The sequence below is a fragment of the Dryobates pubescens genome, chromosome 18, assembly GCF_014839835.1.
Source record: "Dryobates pubescens isolate bDryPub1 chromosome 18, bDryPub1.pri, whole genome shotgun sequence".
Classification (NCBI taxonomy): Eukaryota; Metazoa; Chordata; class Aves; order Piciformes; family Picidae; genus Dryobates; species Dryobates pubescens.
This window is the reverse complement of record NC_071629.1, coordinates 21,883,464-21,900,152: the sequence shown is the minus strand read 5'-3', so window position 1 is coordinate 21,900,152 and position 16,689 is coordinate 21,883,464. Positions and strand designations below refer to the sequence as shown.

Genomic DNA, 16,689 nt, shown 5'->3' with positions numbered 1-16,689 from the left:
CCCTCACCTTCCAGCAGGACCCTCACCTGCTAGCAGGACCCTCACCTGCCAGCAGGACCCTCACCTGCCAGCAGGGCCCTCACCTTCCAGCAGGGTCCAGTCGATGTCCTGGTTCTCAGGCTTGGTGAGTGCTGGGTACTTGTTGAAGAGGTTGGCGACGAAGGCCAGGTTGAGCTTGGGGTTGCCGCTGACCACGTCGGCCGGAGTGACGAACTGCCGGCAGCCCAGGCGCTCCGCCTGCTGCAGCATGTACTCTGCCCTCCTCAGGTCATCCTTCTCCTGCCAGGGCAGCCGGGCAAAGAGGTCAGGACACAAAGCAAAGCAGATGGGAAGCTCCTGACTTGCTGTGTGCGGCCATCACAGGAGGTTAGGGGGTTGGAAGGGACCTCCAAAGGCCATCGAGTCCAAGCCCCTGCCAGAGCAGGAGCACAGGGAAGAAGTTCCTCCTCATGTTGAGGTGGAACCTCCTGTGCTGCAGTTTCCATCCACTGCCCCTTGTCCTATCTCAGGGTGCAGAGGCTGTCCCCTCCTTCCTGACCCCCAGCCCTCAGATATTTATGGGACTGCAGCACTGCCTGGTGAGGAGAGGCTGAGAGCCCTGGGGCTGTTTAGTCTGGAGAGGAGAAGGCTGAGAGGGATCTGATCAATGTCTATCAATAGCTGAGGGCTGGGGGTCAAGAGGAAGGGGCCAGGCTCTTTTCAGAGGTGTCCTGTGAGAGGACAAGAGGCAGTGGACACAAAGTAGAACCCAGGAGGTTCCACCTCAATATGAGGAAAAGCCTCTTTGGTGAGAGGGTGCTGAGCCCTGGAGCAGGCTGCCCAGAGAGGTTGTGGAGTCTCCTGCTCTGGAGACTCAAACTCCTCCTGGATGTGTTCCTGGGTGACCTGCCCTGGGTGACACTGCTCTGGCAGGGGGGTTGTGCTCAATCTCCAGAGCCCCCTTCCAGCCCCCACCATCCTGGGATCCTGTCACTCCCCAAGTTTCTGTTCTTTCCAACTGTTGTGCTCCTTGCCCTTAGATGCTCACAAGCAGAAGGCAGCAAGCTCCCAGATGGAGCAAAGCCACAGATGCTCTCCCAGTCCTGTTTGTTACCTGGCAGGCAGTGACCAGGCCTGCACCAAGCACTCCTTCAGCAGGCACTCCAGGTGTGCCAGGCCCACTGACACCTTAGACACTCCAGAAACTCAGCTGGCAGGTTAGCCAGAGGTCAGAGGGCAGTGACAGGGCAGGGGTGGCTTGTGGCAGGAGGACAGGACAGCCTGGACACTTACATTGAAACCAGACATGTTAATATCGATCTGAGGCTCTCCTTCCTTCTGCCCTTTAGGTGCAATTTGATTGAGGAGGTGGAAATAGGCTCTGGAATCCTGGAAAGGGATGAAAAAACACAAACTTCAGGTCTCCCCCCACAGCAGTGAACATCACCACCACCCCCACCCATTGCAGGCTCATTTTAACCAGTCACTGTGCACAGCTGAGTACCTTCACTGAGTTACCAAAATCTGTAAGCTTAAAGGAGAGCACAAGGGGAAGAAATCCAGGCAGCAGGAAAGGAAAGAGAAAGGCAAAAGGTTAGGAACAGTCAGGATGCAAATTGTGGAGTTCAACTATTTGCTGCCAGCTCTGGTGCCACAGCTGAAGCAGGCAGGGACCCCAGGCTGCTTCTTCTGCCAGGGCTACCCCAAGGCAGCCCTAACCCCTAAAGAAGGCCACAGCAACAATGCCAATGGCCCCACAGAGGCAAAGCTGATTCTGAGAAGTCTGAAGGTCTTCTCCTGTGCCTACCCATTAGCTAGAACTCCTTAAAGGAGAGAAGCCAGGGCCTGGCACAGACTAGGAGGAGCAAACAGCTGCAGTAATTATTTATCAGCTACAAGTCCTTTTAGGCCTCAGCACTAAGAAGGACCTCAGCACAGACCTCACAGCCTGTGGGTTGCACCAGGGAAGCCACCAGCTATCAGCAAAGCTGCTGAGCAGTTTGGAAGCTGGCAATCAGAGTGCCCAGAGGTGCATACAGAGGGGTGGGCTCTGGGCTCCCCAGGCACCTCAGTTATCAAGTGGTTTTCTTTCCACCCCCAACAGCCCTTTAACCTTCAGTTTTCTTTCTCCTCCTCAAAGCTTCTGGCCATGTGCTGAGGTCAGTGTCCAAAGGAAAACAAGAACCCCCATTGCCCCAGGAGCCACCACCCTGTGAGTGCTGAGCTTGAACAGGGCCAACCCCCTCACGGGGGAAAACAGCTGCAAACCCCTGCACTCCCATTCTCAGCCCAGTGTAGGGCACAGGAGGGCCTTGGTTCCCTTCTTTTGCCACTCAGGAGAGCTCTCAGTACCTTGATATCTGAGCTGAAGTTATTGATTTTGTGCCAGCCTGCGTTTTCCAAGTGGAAGTTGGCCCATCTTAGGAGCAGCTCCTCTGGGGAGAGCTTCATAAGGTCCTCCAGATTCTCCCCATCACGAAGTAAGGCAGCCAGTGCTAGGGAAGAGAAAGTCCTTGTGAGGGGAAGAAAGGAAGGAAGGAAGGAAGGAGTTTGCCAGAGGCAAACCTGCACACCAGAATTCAGAGTTACAGCAGCATCTTTGGTCTCTTCTCCCAGGCAACCAGTGGCAGCACAAGAGGACAGGAAGAAGTGAGGCCATCCCTGGCAGACACAGAGCAGCTCACTCACCCTGGCCTGCATCAGGAACAGTGTGGCCAGCAGGAGCAGGGAAGTCATTGTGCCCCTGTACTCTGCATTGGTTAGGCCACACCTGGAGTCCTGTGGCCAGTTCTGGGCCCCTCAGTTTAAGAAGGACTTTGAGAGACTTGAAGGTGTCCAGAGAAGGGCAACAAAGCTGGGGAGGGGTCTGGAGCACAGCCCTGTGAGGAGAGGCTGAGGGAGCTGGGGTTGCTTAGCCTGCAGAAGAGGAGGCTCAGGGGAGACCTTCTTGCTGTCTATCTCTACCTGAAGGGAGGTTGTAGCCAGGTGGGGGTTGGTCTCTTCTCCCAGGCACCCAGCACCAGAACAAGAAGACACAGTCTCAAGTTATGCCAGGGGAGGGTTAGGCTGGAGGGGAGGAGAAAGTTCTCCCCAGCAAGAGAGATTGGCCATTGGAATGTGCTGCCCAGGGAGGTGGTGGAGTCCCCATCCCTCGAGGTGTTCAAGAGGGGATTGGATGTGGCACTTGGAGCCATGGTTTAGTTGTCAGGAAGGGTTAGGTACTAGGTTGGACTTGATGATCTCTGAGGTCTTTTCCACCCTGGTTGATTCTATAATTCTATGATTCCATGATTCCAGGGGCAGAAGGGGAGGACAATAACCAACTATTGGTTAAGTCCAAACAATCTGAACAGTAGTGGAGTTTTTTCCCAACTTAGGAAAGTGTGTGGGGACTATTTTCCATTTTCTCATAGAACACAATTCCCTGGCTTGCCCATGCAGCCTTTTCAACTGATGAGAGCAGGCTAAATGCAAATTTACCTCTCCCTGACTGACACAGGGAAGAAACCACGAGAAGTGCCCTTCCAGCTACCCATTGCTTCCCCCCTGCCCTGCATTTCCAGCCCAAGCCAAACTACTGCACAGCTGGGAAGCTTCAAGAAAAGCCACCAAAGCTCCTCCATCCAGCTGGAGGCTCCTGAGAGCCCATGCAGGAACAGCAGAGCTCTGTGAATGATCTGCAGAGCTTCAGTTGTGGAGGCTGTGGCGCGGGACCAAGCGAGCCCTGCGGGGAGCTGCGGCACCGCTCTCGAAGCACCAGAACCAAAGCAAGAGCTCAGCTGCACCACTGACAGCAGCAGGGAGGATCTGAGCCACTGCAAACACCTTCCCAAAGAGCTGGAGGCCTCCTTTTTGGTTGTTATTAAGGAAGATTGCAGAATGATTGAATGGTTTGAGCTGGAAGGGCCTTGCAAAGGTCCACCAGCTCCAGCACCCCTGCCGTGGGCAGGGACACCTCTCACCAGCCCAGGCTGCTCAAGGCCTCATCCAGCCTGGCCTTCAACACCTCCAGGGAGGAGGCAGCCACAGCCTCCCTGGGCAGCCTGTGCCAGAGTCTCCCCACCCTCACTCTCAACAGTTCCTTCCTCATCTCCACTCTCAATCTCTCCTCTCCCAGCTCAAAGCCATTGTTCCTCATCCTGTCCCTCCCAGCCCTTGTCACAAGTCCCTCCTCAGCTCTCCTGGAGCCCTTCAGTTACTGGAAGGCTGCTCTAAGGTCTCCCTGGAACTTTCTCTTCTCCATGCTGAACAGCCCCAGCTCTCTCAGCACCCCCTCACCCTAAAGAATTCCTTCCTCATCTCCAGTCTCAATCTCCCCCCTCCCAGCCCAAAGCCACTGTCCCTCATCCTGTCAGTACAATCCATTGTCAAAAGTCCCTTCCAGGCTTTCTTGTAGCTCCCCTTCAGCTGCTGAAGATGTGTAGTTGTCTCTAACCAGCAAGCAGTTGTTGCCACCCCCCAGCAGCTTTATGTACCTGTGGCTGAAGCACACCAGGGAAGCCTGCCCAGCCCCAGCCCACACACAGCAATGTGCTCATTCACACCACAAAGCTTGCACCAGGATGTGCCTCCGCTTAGAGCCTTGTATTCAGCCAGCTCTCCAAGGCTGACACCACCCAGACAGCACAACCTCCCCACCTGAACCTGCCTGCAGGGCACTCAGCTCAGCACATGCCCTCTGGAACCTGAAGGTGAGCATCCCCCTTTCAGCAGAGGAGGGAAGAGGCAGTGGCAGGCTGTGAATGACAGCTTTAGAAGTGATCACTTCATGGCTCAGAGGATCTCAGGATGTTAGGGGTTGGAAGGGACCTCTGGAGAGCTTCCAGTCCAAGCCCCCTGCCAGAGCAGGAGCAGAGAATCCAGCACAGGTCACACAGGAACACATCCAGATGGGGCTGGAAAGGCTCCAGAGCAGGAGACTCCACAACCTCTCTGGGCAGCCTGCTCCAGGGCTCTGGGACCCTCACAGGGAAGAAGTTCCTCCTCCTGTTGAGGTGGAACCTCCTGTGCTGGATTTTTCCATCCATTGCCCCTTGTCCTATCCCAGGGTGCAAGTGAGCAGAGCCTGTGCCCTCCCTCCTGACCCCCAGCCCTCAGATATTGATAGACATTGATTAATTCCCCTCTCAGTCTTCTCCTCTCCAGACTAAACAGCCTCACAGACTTTCAAAGACCTTTGAGACCAAGTCTAAGCTCACCTAGAACTCACAGCCTGTGAGAGGCTCAATCTTGTCTCTCTTGATGTGACTCAGCAAAGATAAAATCACCTTTGCTGCTTGCCCAGACAACAGCTGATGTGTACTGGGCAGATGCCACTGGATAAGGACTCTCTGGAATGTGCCCAGACAAGGTCAGCCCTACCCATCAGCTGCCCTGGGAAGGGAGGATGCTGCAAAGGGTTCACCACCTGGACACATCCCTAAAACACAGTACAAGAGATCTGAGCAGCTCCTGGCTCAGGAGAAGGAAAACACCTGGGCAGTGCAGCTCTGAAGAAAACACCAGGAGAGAAAAGGACAGGGACAGGAGGAAAGACATCCCCATGGAGCCTGGAGGCAGCAGAGCAGGAGGAAGCCTCTCTCCATCTCCTAAGTTCTGCCTGCTGCAGCTCCTGGAGCTGAAGAGGCTGCTCAGAGAAGGACCTGGACTTGGACTTTGGGATCTCTCCCTCCCCTCCTCTGCTGGAGGACAGCACAGCCAACAAGGATGACCTCTCCTCCATGCCAAAGCTGCAGCAGCCTTCCTCCACAGACCCAAACTGTCTTGGGGGGTGGTAATACAATTCCTTCCCGTTTCTATCTCCCTCCTCTCTCTCTCTCTATTTTCTCTCTCTCCCTCTTCCTTCTTCTGATCCATCCACTGTATTCTCTTACTCAATAGCCTGGAGGGCTGTTGATATTTTGGCCTCATTTGTGTCTCTAATTTCATAACAGGGAAATATTCAAAAGAGCTGAGGCTCTTTGCCTCTCTGTACTGAGACACAGCCCCACCCCTGCTAAGCCCCTGCCACTAACCCACATTCCCCAGCACCACCTCCATGCAGCTTTTAGACCCCTCAGGGGTGGAGACTCCCCCAGCTCCCTGGGCAGCCTGGGACAGTGCCTGAGAACCCTTGATGGGAAGAGGTTTTTTCTAACATCCAACCTGAACCTCCCCAGGCACAACTTGAGGCTGTTTCCTCTTGTACTCTCACTTGTTGCATGTGAGAAGAGACCAACCCCCACCACCCTCCTGGGCAGCCTAGGACAGTGCCTGAGGCTCCTTGCTGGGCAGACATTGCCCCTTCACACTTCCCTTCACTGTCCTTTCCTTTAGGTCCTGCAGCTGGGGCAGGGCAATCCCAGCACTGATAGAGTCTGGGCAGTGATTGGCTTGAGAGCAGCCCTGAAGAAAAGGCCTTGGGGGTGCTGGGGGAGGAGAAGCTCAAGAGGAGCCAGCAGGGAGCACTTGCAGCCCAGAGAGCCAAGCAGAGCCTGGGCTGCAGCAAGAGAAGTGTGGCCAGCAGGGCCAGGGAGGGGATTCTGCCCCTCTGCTCCACTCTGCTGAGACCACAGCTGCAGCTCTGGGGCCAGTTCTGGAGCCTCTGTGCCAGGAAGGATCTGGAGGGGCTGGAAGGTGTCCAGAGAAGGGCCACGAGGAGGAGCAGAGGGCTGGAGCTGCTCTGCTCTGAGGACAGAGTGAGGGAGTTGGGGTTGTGTAGTCTGGAGAAGAGAAGGCTCTGAGGAGACCTAATTGTGGCCTTCCAGTATCTGCAGGGGGCTCCAAGAAAGCTGGGGAGGGACTTTTGAGGGTGTCAGGGAGTGACAGGACTGGGGGGGATGGAGCAAAACTAGAAGTGGGAAGATTCAGCTTGGATGTGAGGAAGAAGTTGTTCCCCATGAGGGTGGTGAGAGCCTGGCACAGGCTGCCCAGGGAGGTGGTGGCAGCCTCCTGCCTGGAGGTGTTTGCAGCCAGGCTGGCTGTGGCTGTGAGCAGCCTGCTGTGGGGTGAGGTGCCCCTGGGCACGGCAGGGGGGTTGGGGCTGGCTGCCCCTCGGGGTGCCCCCCAGCCCCGCCCGGCGCCGGGAGCGCTGTACCTTCGTTCCTGCTGAGCTCGATGTCGGCGAAGAGGCCGATCTTGATGATCTGCCAGAGCAGCCCCAGCACCAGGTGGGGCTTCCCTTCCCTCAGATCCTCCGCCCCGATGTTGACCACATGGCAGCCGATGGCCGAGGCCGAATTCAGCGCCAGGTTCAGGTTCTCCTGCGAACGGCAGCGCAGCTGGGTGAGTCACAGCCGGGGGAGATGCTGCTTTGCCTTTCATCTAGCACCGGAGAGCGGAGATTCCTCCCTCGGGCTGGCTCCGGCGGCGCGCAGGAGAGGGCTCCCCGCGGGCGCGCTCCGGCTGCGGGCTGAGCCGGAGCTGCGGCAGCAGCGGGCCGAATCAATAAGAACTGCAGCGGGCACCAGGGTTTAATTTCAGCCTCTGGTGTTTGGTTTCAGCCTCTGAGTTAGTTGCCTCTAGTGGTGCCGGCATGGATAAGGCTGGAGATGTAGTCATTGGTACACAAACACTCCCCACCCCGCTCCCCCCCTCCCAACACCATCCTGTGGCATGCCCGTGGTGGGCTGTTCAGAAAGCCACAAGCCACAGGGCTGGAAAGAGGCAGCCCTGCCCAGGATGACCACAGCAGCACCAGCTGCAGCCAGGAAGTTCAGCATTTTTATGCCCTTGTGAGCTGCCAATGAAAGCTGCCCTGAATTATTGAACACAAGTGACAAACCCTGCTCCTTTCCAGGCTTCCCCAGCAGTGCCTGAAGCCAGCAGGCTGGTTGCATCCCTTCTGACTGTGGATTTCAGCACAAACAAGAGACATGAGCTGCCAAACAGAGAGGGACCTGGGGGTGCTGGTTGACAGCCGCCTAAACATGAGCCAGCAGTGTGCCCAGGTGGCCAAGAGGGCCAATGGCATCCTGGCCTGCATCAGGAAGAGTGTGGCCAGCAGGAGCAGGGAGGTCATTGTGCCCTGTGCTCAGTATTGGTTAGGCCACACCTTGAGTTCTGTGTCCAGTTCTGGGCTCCTCAGTTTAAGAAGGACATTGAGACACTTGAAGGTGTTCAGAGAAGGGCAACAAGGCTGGGGAGGGGTCTGGAGCACAGCCCTGTGAGGAGAGGCTGAGGGAGCAACCCTGGAGAAGAGGAGGCTCAGGGGTGACCTCATTGCCCTCTACAACTACCTGAAAGGTGGTTGTAGCCAGGAAGGGGTTGGTTTCTTCTCCAAGGCAAGCAGCACCAGAACAAGAGGACACAGTCTCAAGCTGTGCCAGGGGAGGTTTAGACTCGAGGTGAGGAGAAAGTTCTTCACCGAGCGAGTCGTTCGTCATTGGAATGTGCTGCCCAGGGAGGTGGTGGAGTCCCCATCCCTGGAGGTGTTCAAGAGGGGATTGGATGTGGCACTTGGTGCCATGGTCTAGTTGTGAGGTCTGTGGTGACAGGTTGGACTGGATGATCCTTGAGGTCTCTTCCAACCTTAGTGAGACTGTGAGACTGTGATACATACCTGGATGATGAACGGGGTCAGCTTCTTCTTGTTAATTGCTCTCTCATCGATAGTGTCCGGGACAGACAGATTGATCATTTTGCTGGCAGGAGGCAGGCAAACAAACACCACCAACAAACACACCACAAAACAAAACCAAAACCAATGACATGTTATCAACATTTGCTCTTTCACCTCAGCAAAACCCAAAGCCCTCCCCACCACACACACTGCCTTTCCCTGGGGTGGGCTTTGTTTTAAAGAAATCAAGGTTGTGCAAATCAGGAGTTAATATTTAGGTGCCCAAGGAGGTGTCTGTAACTAATAGCTAAGCCCTGAAACCTTAAACACCTCACTGGCCACTCCTGAGCTCAGCTGCTGGAGCACAAAGAGCACATGAATGATTCAGGGGGCAGGCACTGAAGTGGTGAAGCCTCCTTGCTCCTTGTGGCAGCCACGGCATTGGTGTTTCCTCCTGGGCTAAGGATGCCCTGCTGCTGGCAAGGAGAAGCTGCTGCTGCAGGAGAGCAGGCACACGCCCCCAGGGCTTGGTGGGAGGCACACAGCAGGGCTGTGAGGCACCAAAAAAGCCATGGCGAGGGTTGACTTGAGAGTCTGAGCTGATGTGCCAAAAGTGCTGAAGGACTTGAAAGCAGGGAAGGGAAAAAGCAGCACCAGAAAGCCAAAACAAAACTGACAAACCAGAGAGGAAAGAAAAAGGAAGAAGGAGGGGAAAAGGAAAAGAGGAAGAAGGTGGTGGGGGGAGGAAAAGAGGAAGAAGGGGGGGAAGGAAGAGAGGAAGAAGGGGGGAAGAAAAAGAAGAAGGGGGAAGGAAGAGAGGAAGTGGGGAAGGAAGGAAGGAAGGAAGGAAGGAAGGAAGGAAGGAAGGAAGGAAGGAAGGGAGGAAGGGAGGGAGGAAGGGAGGGAGGAAGGGAGGGAGGAAGGGAGGGAGGAAGGGAGGGAGGAAGGGAGGAAGGAAGGGAGGAAGGAAGGGAGGAAGGAAGGGAGGAAGGAAGGGAGGAAGGAAGGGAGGAAGGAAGGGAGGAAGGAAGGGAGGAAGGAAGGGAGGAAGGAAGGGAGGAAGGAAGGGAGGAAGGAAGGAAGGAAGGAAGGAAGGAAGGAAGGAAGGAAGGAAGGGAGGAAGGGAGGAAGGGAGGAAGGGAGGAAGGGAGGAAGGGAGGAAGGGAGGAAGGGAGGAAGGGAGGGAGGGAGGGAGGGAGGGAGGGAGGGAGGGAGGAAGGAAGGGAGGGAGGGAAGGAGGAAGGAAGGGAGGAAGGAAGGGAGGAAGGAAGGGAGGAAGGAAGGGAGGAAGGAAGGAAGGAAGGGAGGGAGGGAGGGAGGGAGGGAGGGTAGGTGGGTGGGTGGGTGGGTGCCAGGAAGCCTCCTAAGTATCTTTTGAGTATTGACACTGAAGTTCCAGCCTGAAGCAGTTCTCCACTGTATTAACTGAGTTGCATGAAAACACCAGGCCCAAAGCACCAACCCAAACCCCCCCACATAAAAAGCTGTTGGTGTCTAGCAGCCCTGGATGCTTTTGCATTTCAGCATGCAGTCCAATCAGCTCTCTTTAGTAACTTCAGTGCATTTAGGATCACAGGCAGCAAGAGGGTGGCCAGTTTGGGTGCAGTTTGAGGGTCCCTAACATTCCCACAGAGGTCACTGTCTGTCTAAAGATCCAAGAAAGCAGCTCTGCCCTTCCCCAGGCTACCTCACATCACGCTCACTTGGCACCAGGACAAGCTCTGCTCCCACAGGGCACCTCCTCCCCCTCAGCAAAGCCACTCTCAAGCCCTACCAAAGACACTAAACCAGACCACCAGCTTGTGAAGCTGGCACCAGAGCTGAAGCATCCCACGGGGACTGCCAAAGCCTGGCTGCCCCAGCTCCTGTGCCTGCACACAGAACAGCCTGGTGACACACAGCAGGCACTAAAGCAGGTGAGAAAGAGGCTGAAAATTCTCCTCACAAGCTGTTATGGGGTGCTGCAAACCCCCCTTCCCCACCACCATCATAGGAGGTTGGGGGAGAGAAAAAGGCTGTAAATTGCCTTCCTCTCCCGCTGGGGGCCAGGTGAAAAGGCTCCAATCTTCCCCCCTGGAGCTGAAGCCCTTTGCTGCACTTTGGCCACAGCAACCCCAGGCAGTGCTACAGGCTGGGGGCAGAGTGGCTGGAGAGAAGCCAGGCAGAGAGGGACATGGGAGTACTGGTGGACAGCAGCTGAATATGAGGCAGCAGTGTGCTCAGGGGGGCAAGAAGGCCAAGGGCATCCTGGCCAGCAGGAGCAGGGAGGTCATTGTGCCCTGTGCTCAGCATTGCTTAGGCCACACCTTGAGTCCTGTGTCCAGTTCTGGGCCCCTCACTTTAGGAAAGATGTTGAGCTGCTGGAAGGTGTCCAGAGAAGGACAACAAAGCTGGGGAGGGGTCTGGAGCACAGCCCTGTGAGGAGAGGCTGAGGGAGCTGGGGTTGCTTAGCCTGGAGAAGAGGAGGCTCAGGGGAGACCTTCTTGCCCTCTACAGCTCCCTAGAATGAGCTTGTAGCCAGGTGGGGGTTGGTCTCTTCTCTCAGGCACCCAGCACCAGAACAAGAGGACACAGTCTCAAGCTGTGCCAGGGGAGGTTTAGGCTGGAGGTGAGGAGAAAGTTCCTCCCAGAAAGAGTAACTGGCCATTGGGATGTGCTGCCCAGGGAGGTGGTGGAGTCCCCATCCCCGGAGGTGTTCAAGAGGGGATTGGATGTGGCACTTGGAGCCCTGGTGTAGTTGTCAGGAGGTGTTAGGTATTAGGTTGGACTTGCTGCTCTCTGAGGTCTCACTGATGCTGTGGTTCCATGACTTACCAGAGCACAATGCCATCTCCCACAGCTTTGAAGAGGTCGTCTGTGTTGGGGTTCATCGGAATGACGTGCCTGCAGTCGGGATCGTTCTCCAGGGCTTTGTTCATCCAGTTGACAAAGGCATATTTTTCTTCCTCTAAGATAAGCAAGTGCACATTTTAAACCTTACATTTGGGATTTTTTTTTAAATCTTTAGCAAAGGGTTTTTTTTTCCCCCCCCAAAAGAAGCAGTGTACAATGAGCCCAGGGAAATAACACCCCCCACCCACCCACCCCCCACTGTCATTACCACACCAGCTGATAAGCCACACAAAGGTTACAGGGATCTGACTCTCCCCTCCAGTTCCCATAATCTTCCTGTCATTTGTTTATTACTCAACAACTTTATTTCAGCCAAGTGCACAGAGTCACAGCTTGCACTGGGTTGGAAGAGAGCATCTTGCCCAACCCCCCCGCAGGCAGCAGGGACACCTCCAGCTAGAGCAGGCTGCCCAGGGACACACTCCAGCCCTTCAATGTCCTTCCTGGAGTGAGGGACCCAAGACTAAACCCAGTATGTGAGGTGTGGCCTCACCAGTGCTGAGTCCAAGGGCACACCTCCAACTAGATCAGGTTGCCCAGAACCTATCAAGATTGACCTTGAATGTCTCCAGGGCTGGGGCCTCAGCCACCTCCCTGGGCAGCCTGTGCCAGTGTCTCACCACCCTCGCTGTGCAGAGCTTCCTCCTGATGTTCAACTAACTCTGCCCTGCTCCACTTTCAAACCATCACCCCTTGTCCTATCACTCCAAACCCTTCTGCACAGTCCCTCCCCAGCCTTCCTGGAGGGCCCCTGCAGATACTGAAATGTAGTTATGAGGCCTCCCTGTGTCCCCCTGGTGTCACAAGAACTTCATCAGCAAGCACAGCTAACAAACCAGAGAAACACACACTGAATTTACTCACTGCTGACCATGCATTACCACAGAATCAGCCAGCTTGGAAGAGACCTCCAAGACCATGAAGTCCAACTGATCACCCAACCCTAACTAATCAACCAGACCATGGCACTAAGTGCCTCATCCAGGCTTTCATTAAACACCTCCAGGGACATTGACCCCACCCCCTCCCTGGGCAGCCCATTCCAAAGGGCAATCTCTCTTGCTGGGAAGAGCTTCTTTCCAAGATCAAACCTAAACTTCCCCCTGGTGCAGCTTGAGACTGTGTCCTCTTGTTCTGGTGCTGCTTGCCTGGGAGAAGAGACCAACCCCCACCTGGCTACTACCTCCCTTCAGGGAGTTGGAGAGAGCAAGAAGGTCTCCCCTGAGCCTCCTCTTCTGCAGGCTAAGCAACCCCAGGTCCCTCAGCCTCTCCTCACAGGGCTGTGCTCCAGACCCCTCCCCAGCTTTGTTGCCCTTCTCTGGACACCTTCCAGCATCTCAGCATCTTTCCTAAACTGAGGAGCCCAGAACTGGACACAGGACTCAAGGTGTGGCCTAACCAGTGTTGAGCACAGGGCACAAGGACTTCCCTGCTCCTGCTGGCCACACTCTTCCTGATGCAGGCCAGGATGCCCTTGGCCTTCTTGACCCCCTGGGCACACTGCTGGCTCCTGTTCAGCAGCTGTCCACCAGTACCCCCAGGTACCTTTCTGCCTGCCTGCTCTCCAGCCACTCTACAGGCTGGGGACTGTGGAGAGTGGAGAGGCAGAGAGCAGCTGGAGAGTGGCCAGGCAGAAAGACCTTCTCATTCTGTCCTGCTCTCACCTTGATGTGGTATCAGGCAGCTAGCAGAGAACAGGGCAGGGCACTGTAAGGATCTCCTGCTTTGGAGATCTGGACTCTACTAGGCCAAGAGAGGATCAGAAAGGTGTACAGAGCAGCTAGTTTGGAGATCTGGGCTGCAGGTGGGCAAGAGAGGAGCAGGAAGGGGGAGTGGTACCTGAGTAGGAGTGCTGGGTGCCCTCGCTGGAGAGCTCGGAGGTGCCCCCGATGGCACAGATCCCTTCCTTCCTGTTGATGGCTTTCCGGAAGGTCTTGGCAATGTCACTGCTCTTCACCTCTTGGAAAATCTGCAAGTCAAAGTGCTCTGTCAGGTAAAGGAACACCTCTCTTCCACAACATGAAAAGGACCACAGAAGCAGCCATTTCTTCTCAGCTTCACAGCAAGCTGGGTGGTGATAAAAACCCCCAAACCAACCCAACCCGGCAGCAAAGGTGGAGGGCACAGCGAGGGTGGAGCAGGATTAGATGGAACATGGACAGTGGGGCAGTCATCCCAAACCTTCTCAAACCTATTGCAGGTGCCTGCTGAAACCAGAAGCATCAGGCATGAAGACCTCACACACAGTCACCTGGCCAAGGAGATCTCAAAAGGCCACGAGGCACAAAACGTGAAGCCCTTGGCGGTCAGAGCAGGTCACACATGCAGCAGGACCCCAGCTGGCACAGCTGCTGTGCCTGAACCTCTCTGTGAAAGCAACACACACCTGTGAATGTGACTTCAGTTCACACCCAAGACTGGGGCCACAAACCCAAGAATGAGGCAACACTCAGCTCTGCAACAAACAGGTGGGAAGCAGTGCTCCAGGGAGAGCTTCCCCCTCCCCTAAAACCAGGGAAACAGCTCCCTCTCCCCTAAACACAGGAAAACAGTTCCCTCTCCCCTAAAACCAGGGAAACAGTTCCCTCTCCCCTAAAAACAGGGAAACAGTTCCCCCTCCCCTAGAAACAAGGGGAGGAAACCAGTTCATCCCTCCTCTAAAACCAAGGAAACAGTTCCCCCTCCCCTAAAAACAAGGGGAGGAAAACAGTTCCCTCTCCTCTAAAACTAGGGAAACAGCTCCCTCTCCCCTAAAAATAAGGGGTGGAAAACAGTTCATCCCTCCTCTAAAACCAGGGAAACAGTTCCCCCTCCCCTAAAAACAAGGGGAGGAAAACAGCTCTCCCCTCCTCTAAAACCAGGGAAACAGCTCCCTCTCCCCTGAAAAAAGGGAAACAGTTTCCCCTTGCCTAAAAACAAGGGGAGGAAAACAGTTCCCTCTCCTCTAAAACCAGGGAAACAGCTCCCTCTCCCCTAAAAACAAGGGGAGGAAACCAGTTCATCCCTCCTCTAAAACTAGGGAAACAGCTCCCTCTCCCTTAAAAATAAGGGGAGGAAAACAGTTCATCCCTCCTCTAAAACTAGGGAAACAGCTCCCTCTCCCTTAAAAATAAGGGGAGGAAACCAGTTCATCCCTCCTCTAAAACCAAGGAAACAGTTCCCCCTCCCCTAAAGACAAGGGGAGGAAAACAGTTCCCTCTCCTCTAATACCAGGGAAACAGTACCCCTTCCCCAAAAAACAAGGGGAGGAAAACAGCTCTCTCCCCTCCTCTAAAACCAGGGAAACAGTTCCCTCTCCCCTAAAAAAAGGGAAACAGTTTCCCCTTGCCTAAAAACAAGGGGAGGAAAACAGTTCCCTCTCCCCTAAAACCAGGGAAATAGTTCCCTCTCCCCTAAAAACAAGGGGAGGAAAACAGTTCATCCCTCCTCTAAAACTAGGGAAACAGCTTCCTCTCCCCTAAAAATAAGGGGAGGAAAACAGTTCATCCCTCCTCTAAAACCAGGGAAACAGTTCCCTCTCCCCTGAAACCAGGAAAACAGTTCATCCCTCCTCTAAAACCAGGGAAACAGTTCCCTCTCCCCTAAAAGCAAGGGGAGGAAAACAGTTCATCCCTCCTCTAAAACCAGGGAAACAGTTCCCTCTCCCCTGAAACCAGGAAAACAGTTTCCCCTCCCCTAAAACCAGGAAACAGTTTCTCCTTGCCTAAAAACAAGGGGAGGAAAACAGTTCTCCCTTCCTCTAAAACCAGGCCTGGGCTAACCGACAAAACACCCTCAGCCTCGAGGGCAGAGGAGATGCTTCAATGCAGAAGGACTGCAGGTGTTACTGAACACCTTGTGTTTTAATTCTTGCTGGCCCTGAGGTCCTACAGAGCTAAGCAGCTGTGAGAAAAAAACCCCAAGCCTTCAGTGGCTTAAAACAGGAGGCATTGGGTTGGAGGGGACCCAAGAAGGTCATCTTGTCCAACCCCCCTGTAGAGCACAGGGACAGAGAATGACAGAATGGGTTTGGTTTGAAAGGCTCTCTAAGATCATCAACCCAACACCACCATGGCCACTAAACCATGGCCCCAATGGCTTGAACACCTCCAGGGATGGGGACTCCACCACCTCCCTGGGCAGCCTGTGCCAATCCCTGACCACTCTTGCACCAAAGACATTTTTCCTCATCTCCAACCTAACCCTCCCCTGGCACAACTTCAGGCCATTTCCTTCTGTCCTATCACCTGATCCTAGGGAGAAGAGCCCAAGCCTCACCTCACTGCAACCTCAGGGAGCTGCAGAGGGCAATGAGGTCTCCCCTCAGACTCTTCTTCTCCACACTCAACACCCCCAGCTCCCTCAGCAGCTCCTCCCCAGCCCTGTTCTCCAGACCCTTCCCCAGCTCTGTTGCCCTTCTCTGGACTTGCTCCAGCCTCAAAATGTCCTTCTCAGAATGAGTGCCTTAAAACTGAACCCAGTATGTGTGGCCTGACCAGTGCTGAGTCCAAGGGCATACCTCCAACTAGACCAGGTTGCCCAAAGCCCATCAAGATTGACCTTGAATGTCTCCTAGGATGGGACCTCAAGCACCTCCCTGGGCAGCCTGTGCCAGTGTCTCACCACCCTCCCTGTGCAGAGCTTGCTCCTGATGTCCAACCCAACCCTCCCCTGCTCCACTTTCAAACCACTGCCTCTCACCCTGTAACTCCAAACCCTTCTGCACAGTCCCTCCCCAGCCTTCCTGGAGATCCCCACTCAGAAATGCCACTGTAAGGCCTCCCCAGAGCCTTCTCTGCTCCAGGCTAAGGTGAAAGGAGAAAAAAAAACCCCAACCACCCTCCCAGAAAACTTAACCAAATTAGTTTCCATCAGGCTGCAAACACAACTGCAACTGCAGCCTGCACAGCTGCAGACCCCAGCAGCAGTGCTGAGGGTTAGCAAGCAGCAACAGCTCTGGCTCTCCAAATCCACTGCGTGGCTTTAGCTGTCCCCAGGACTTTCCCCAGACCCTTGCCACCCATCCCAAGGTAGGCACAAGAGGCTGCTTTCTCCCTTCCTGGTTGGTGCACAGTTAAAGAGTCATGGCCCAGCTCAAACCACCAGCTGCCAACATGCCCCCAGCATGCAGGTGTGGCCAGGCTGCAAGCAAGCTCCAACTTACGAGGCGGCTCCGAACTCAAGAGTTCAGAGGGGCTGGAAACAAATTAGGGAACAGAAGGTGAAGGTAAATGAAGGAATGCCAAGAAAGAGGCTAGCTGGGAGGGAAAACCTCTAAGGTACTGCCCAGGCTTTTTATG

General features: G+C 55.0%; 1 protein-coding gene across 3 annotated transcripts in view; it reads right to left on the bottom strand.

The window, feature by feature from the left end:
* Positions 1-16,689, bottom strand: part of PLS3 (plastin 3) — a 103,220-nt gene that overhangs the window by 11,243 nt on the left and 75,288 nt on the right. For 2 of the 3 annotated variants that reach the window (XM_054169308.1, XM_054169309.1), the window contains exons 4-11: positions 13,250-13,379; positions 11,333-11,465; positions 8,519-8,600; positions 7,055-7,220; positions 2,332-2,474; positions 1,484-1,510; positions 1,273-1,368; positions 84-279 (exon numbers count right to left, since the gene is read on the bottom strand). In XM_054169308.1, the coding sequence (XP_054025283.1) occupies positions 84-279; positions 1,273-1,368; positions 1,484-1,510; positions 2,332-2,474; positions 7,055-7,220; positions 8,519-8,600; positions 11,333-11,465; positions 13,250-13,379 (973 nt within the window). The remainder of the gene's footprint in view (positions 1-83; positions 280-1,272; positions 1,369-1,483; positions 1,511-2,331; positions 2,475-7,054; positions 7,221-8,518; positions 8,601-11,332; positions 11,466-13,249; positions 13,380-16,689) is intronic. The other variant, XM_054169310.1, reaches the window with a different exon arrangement.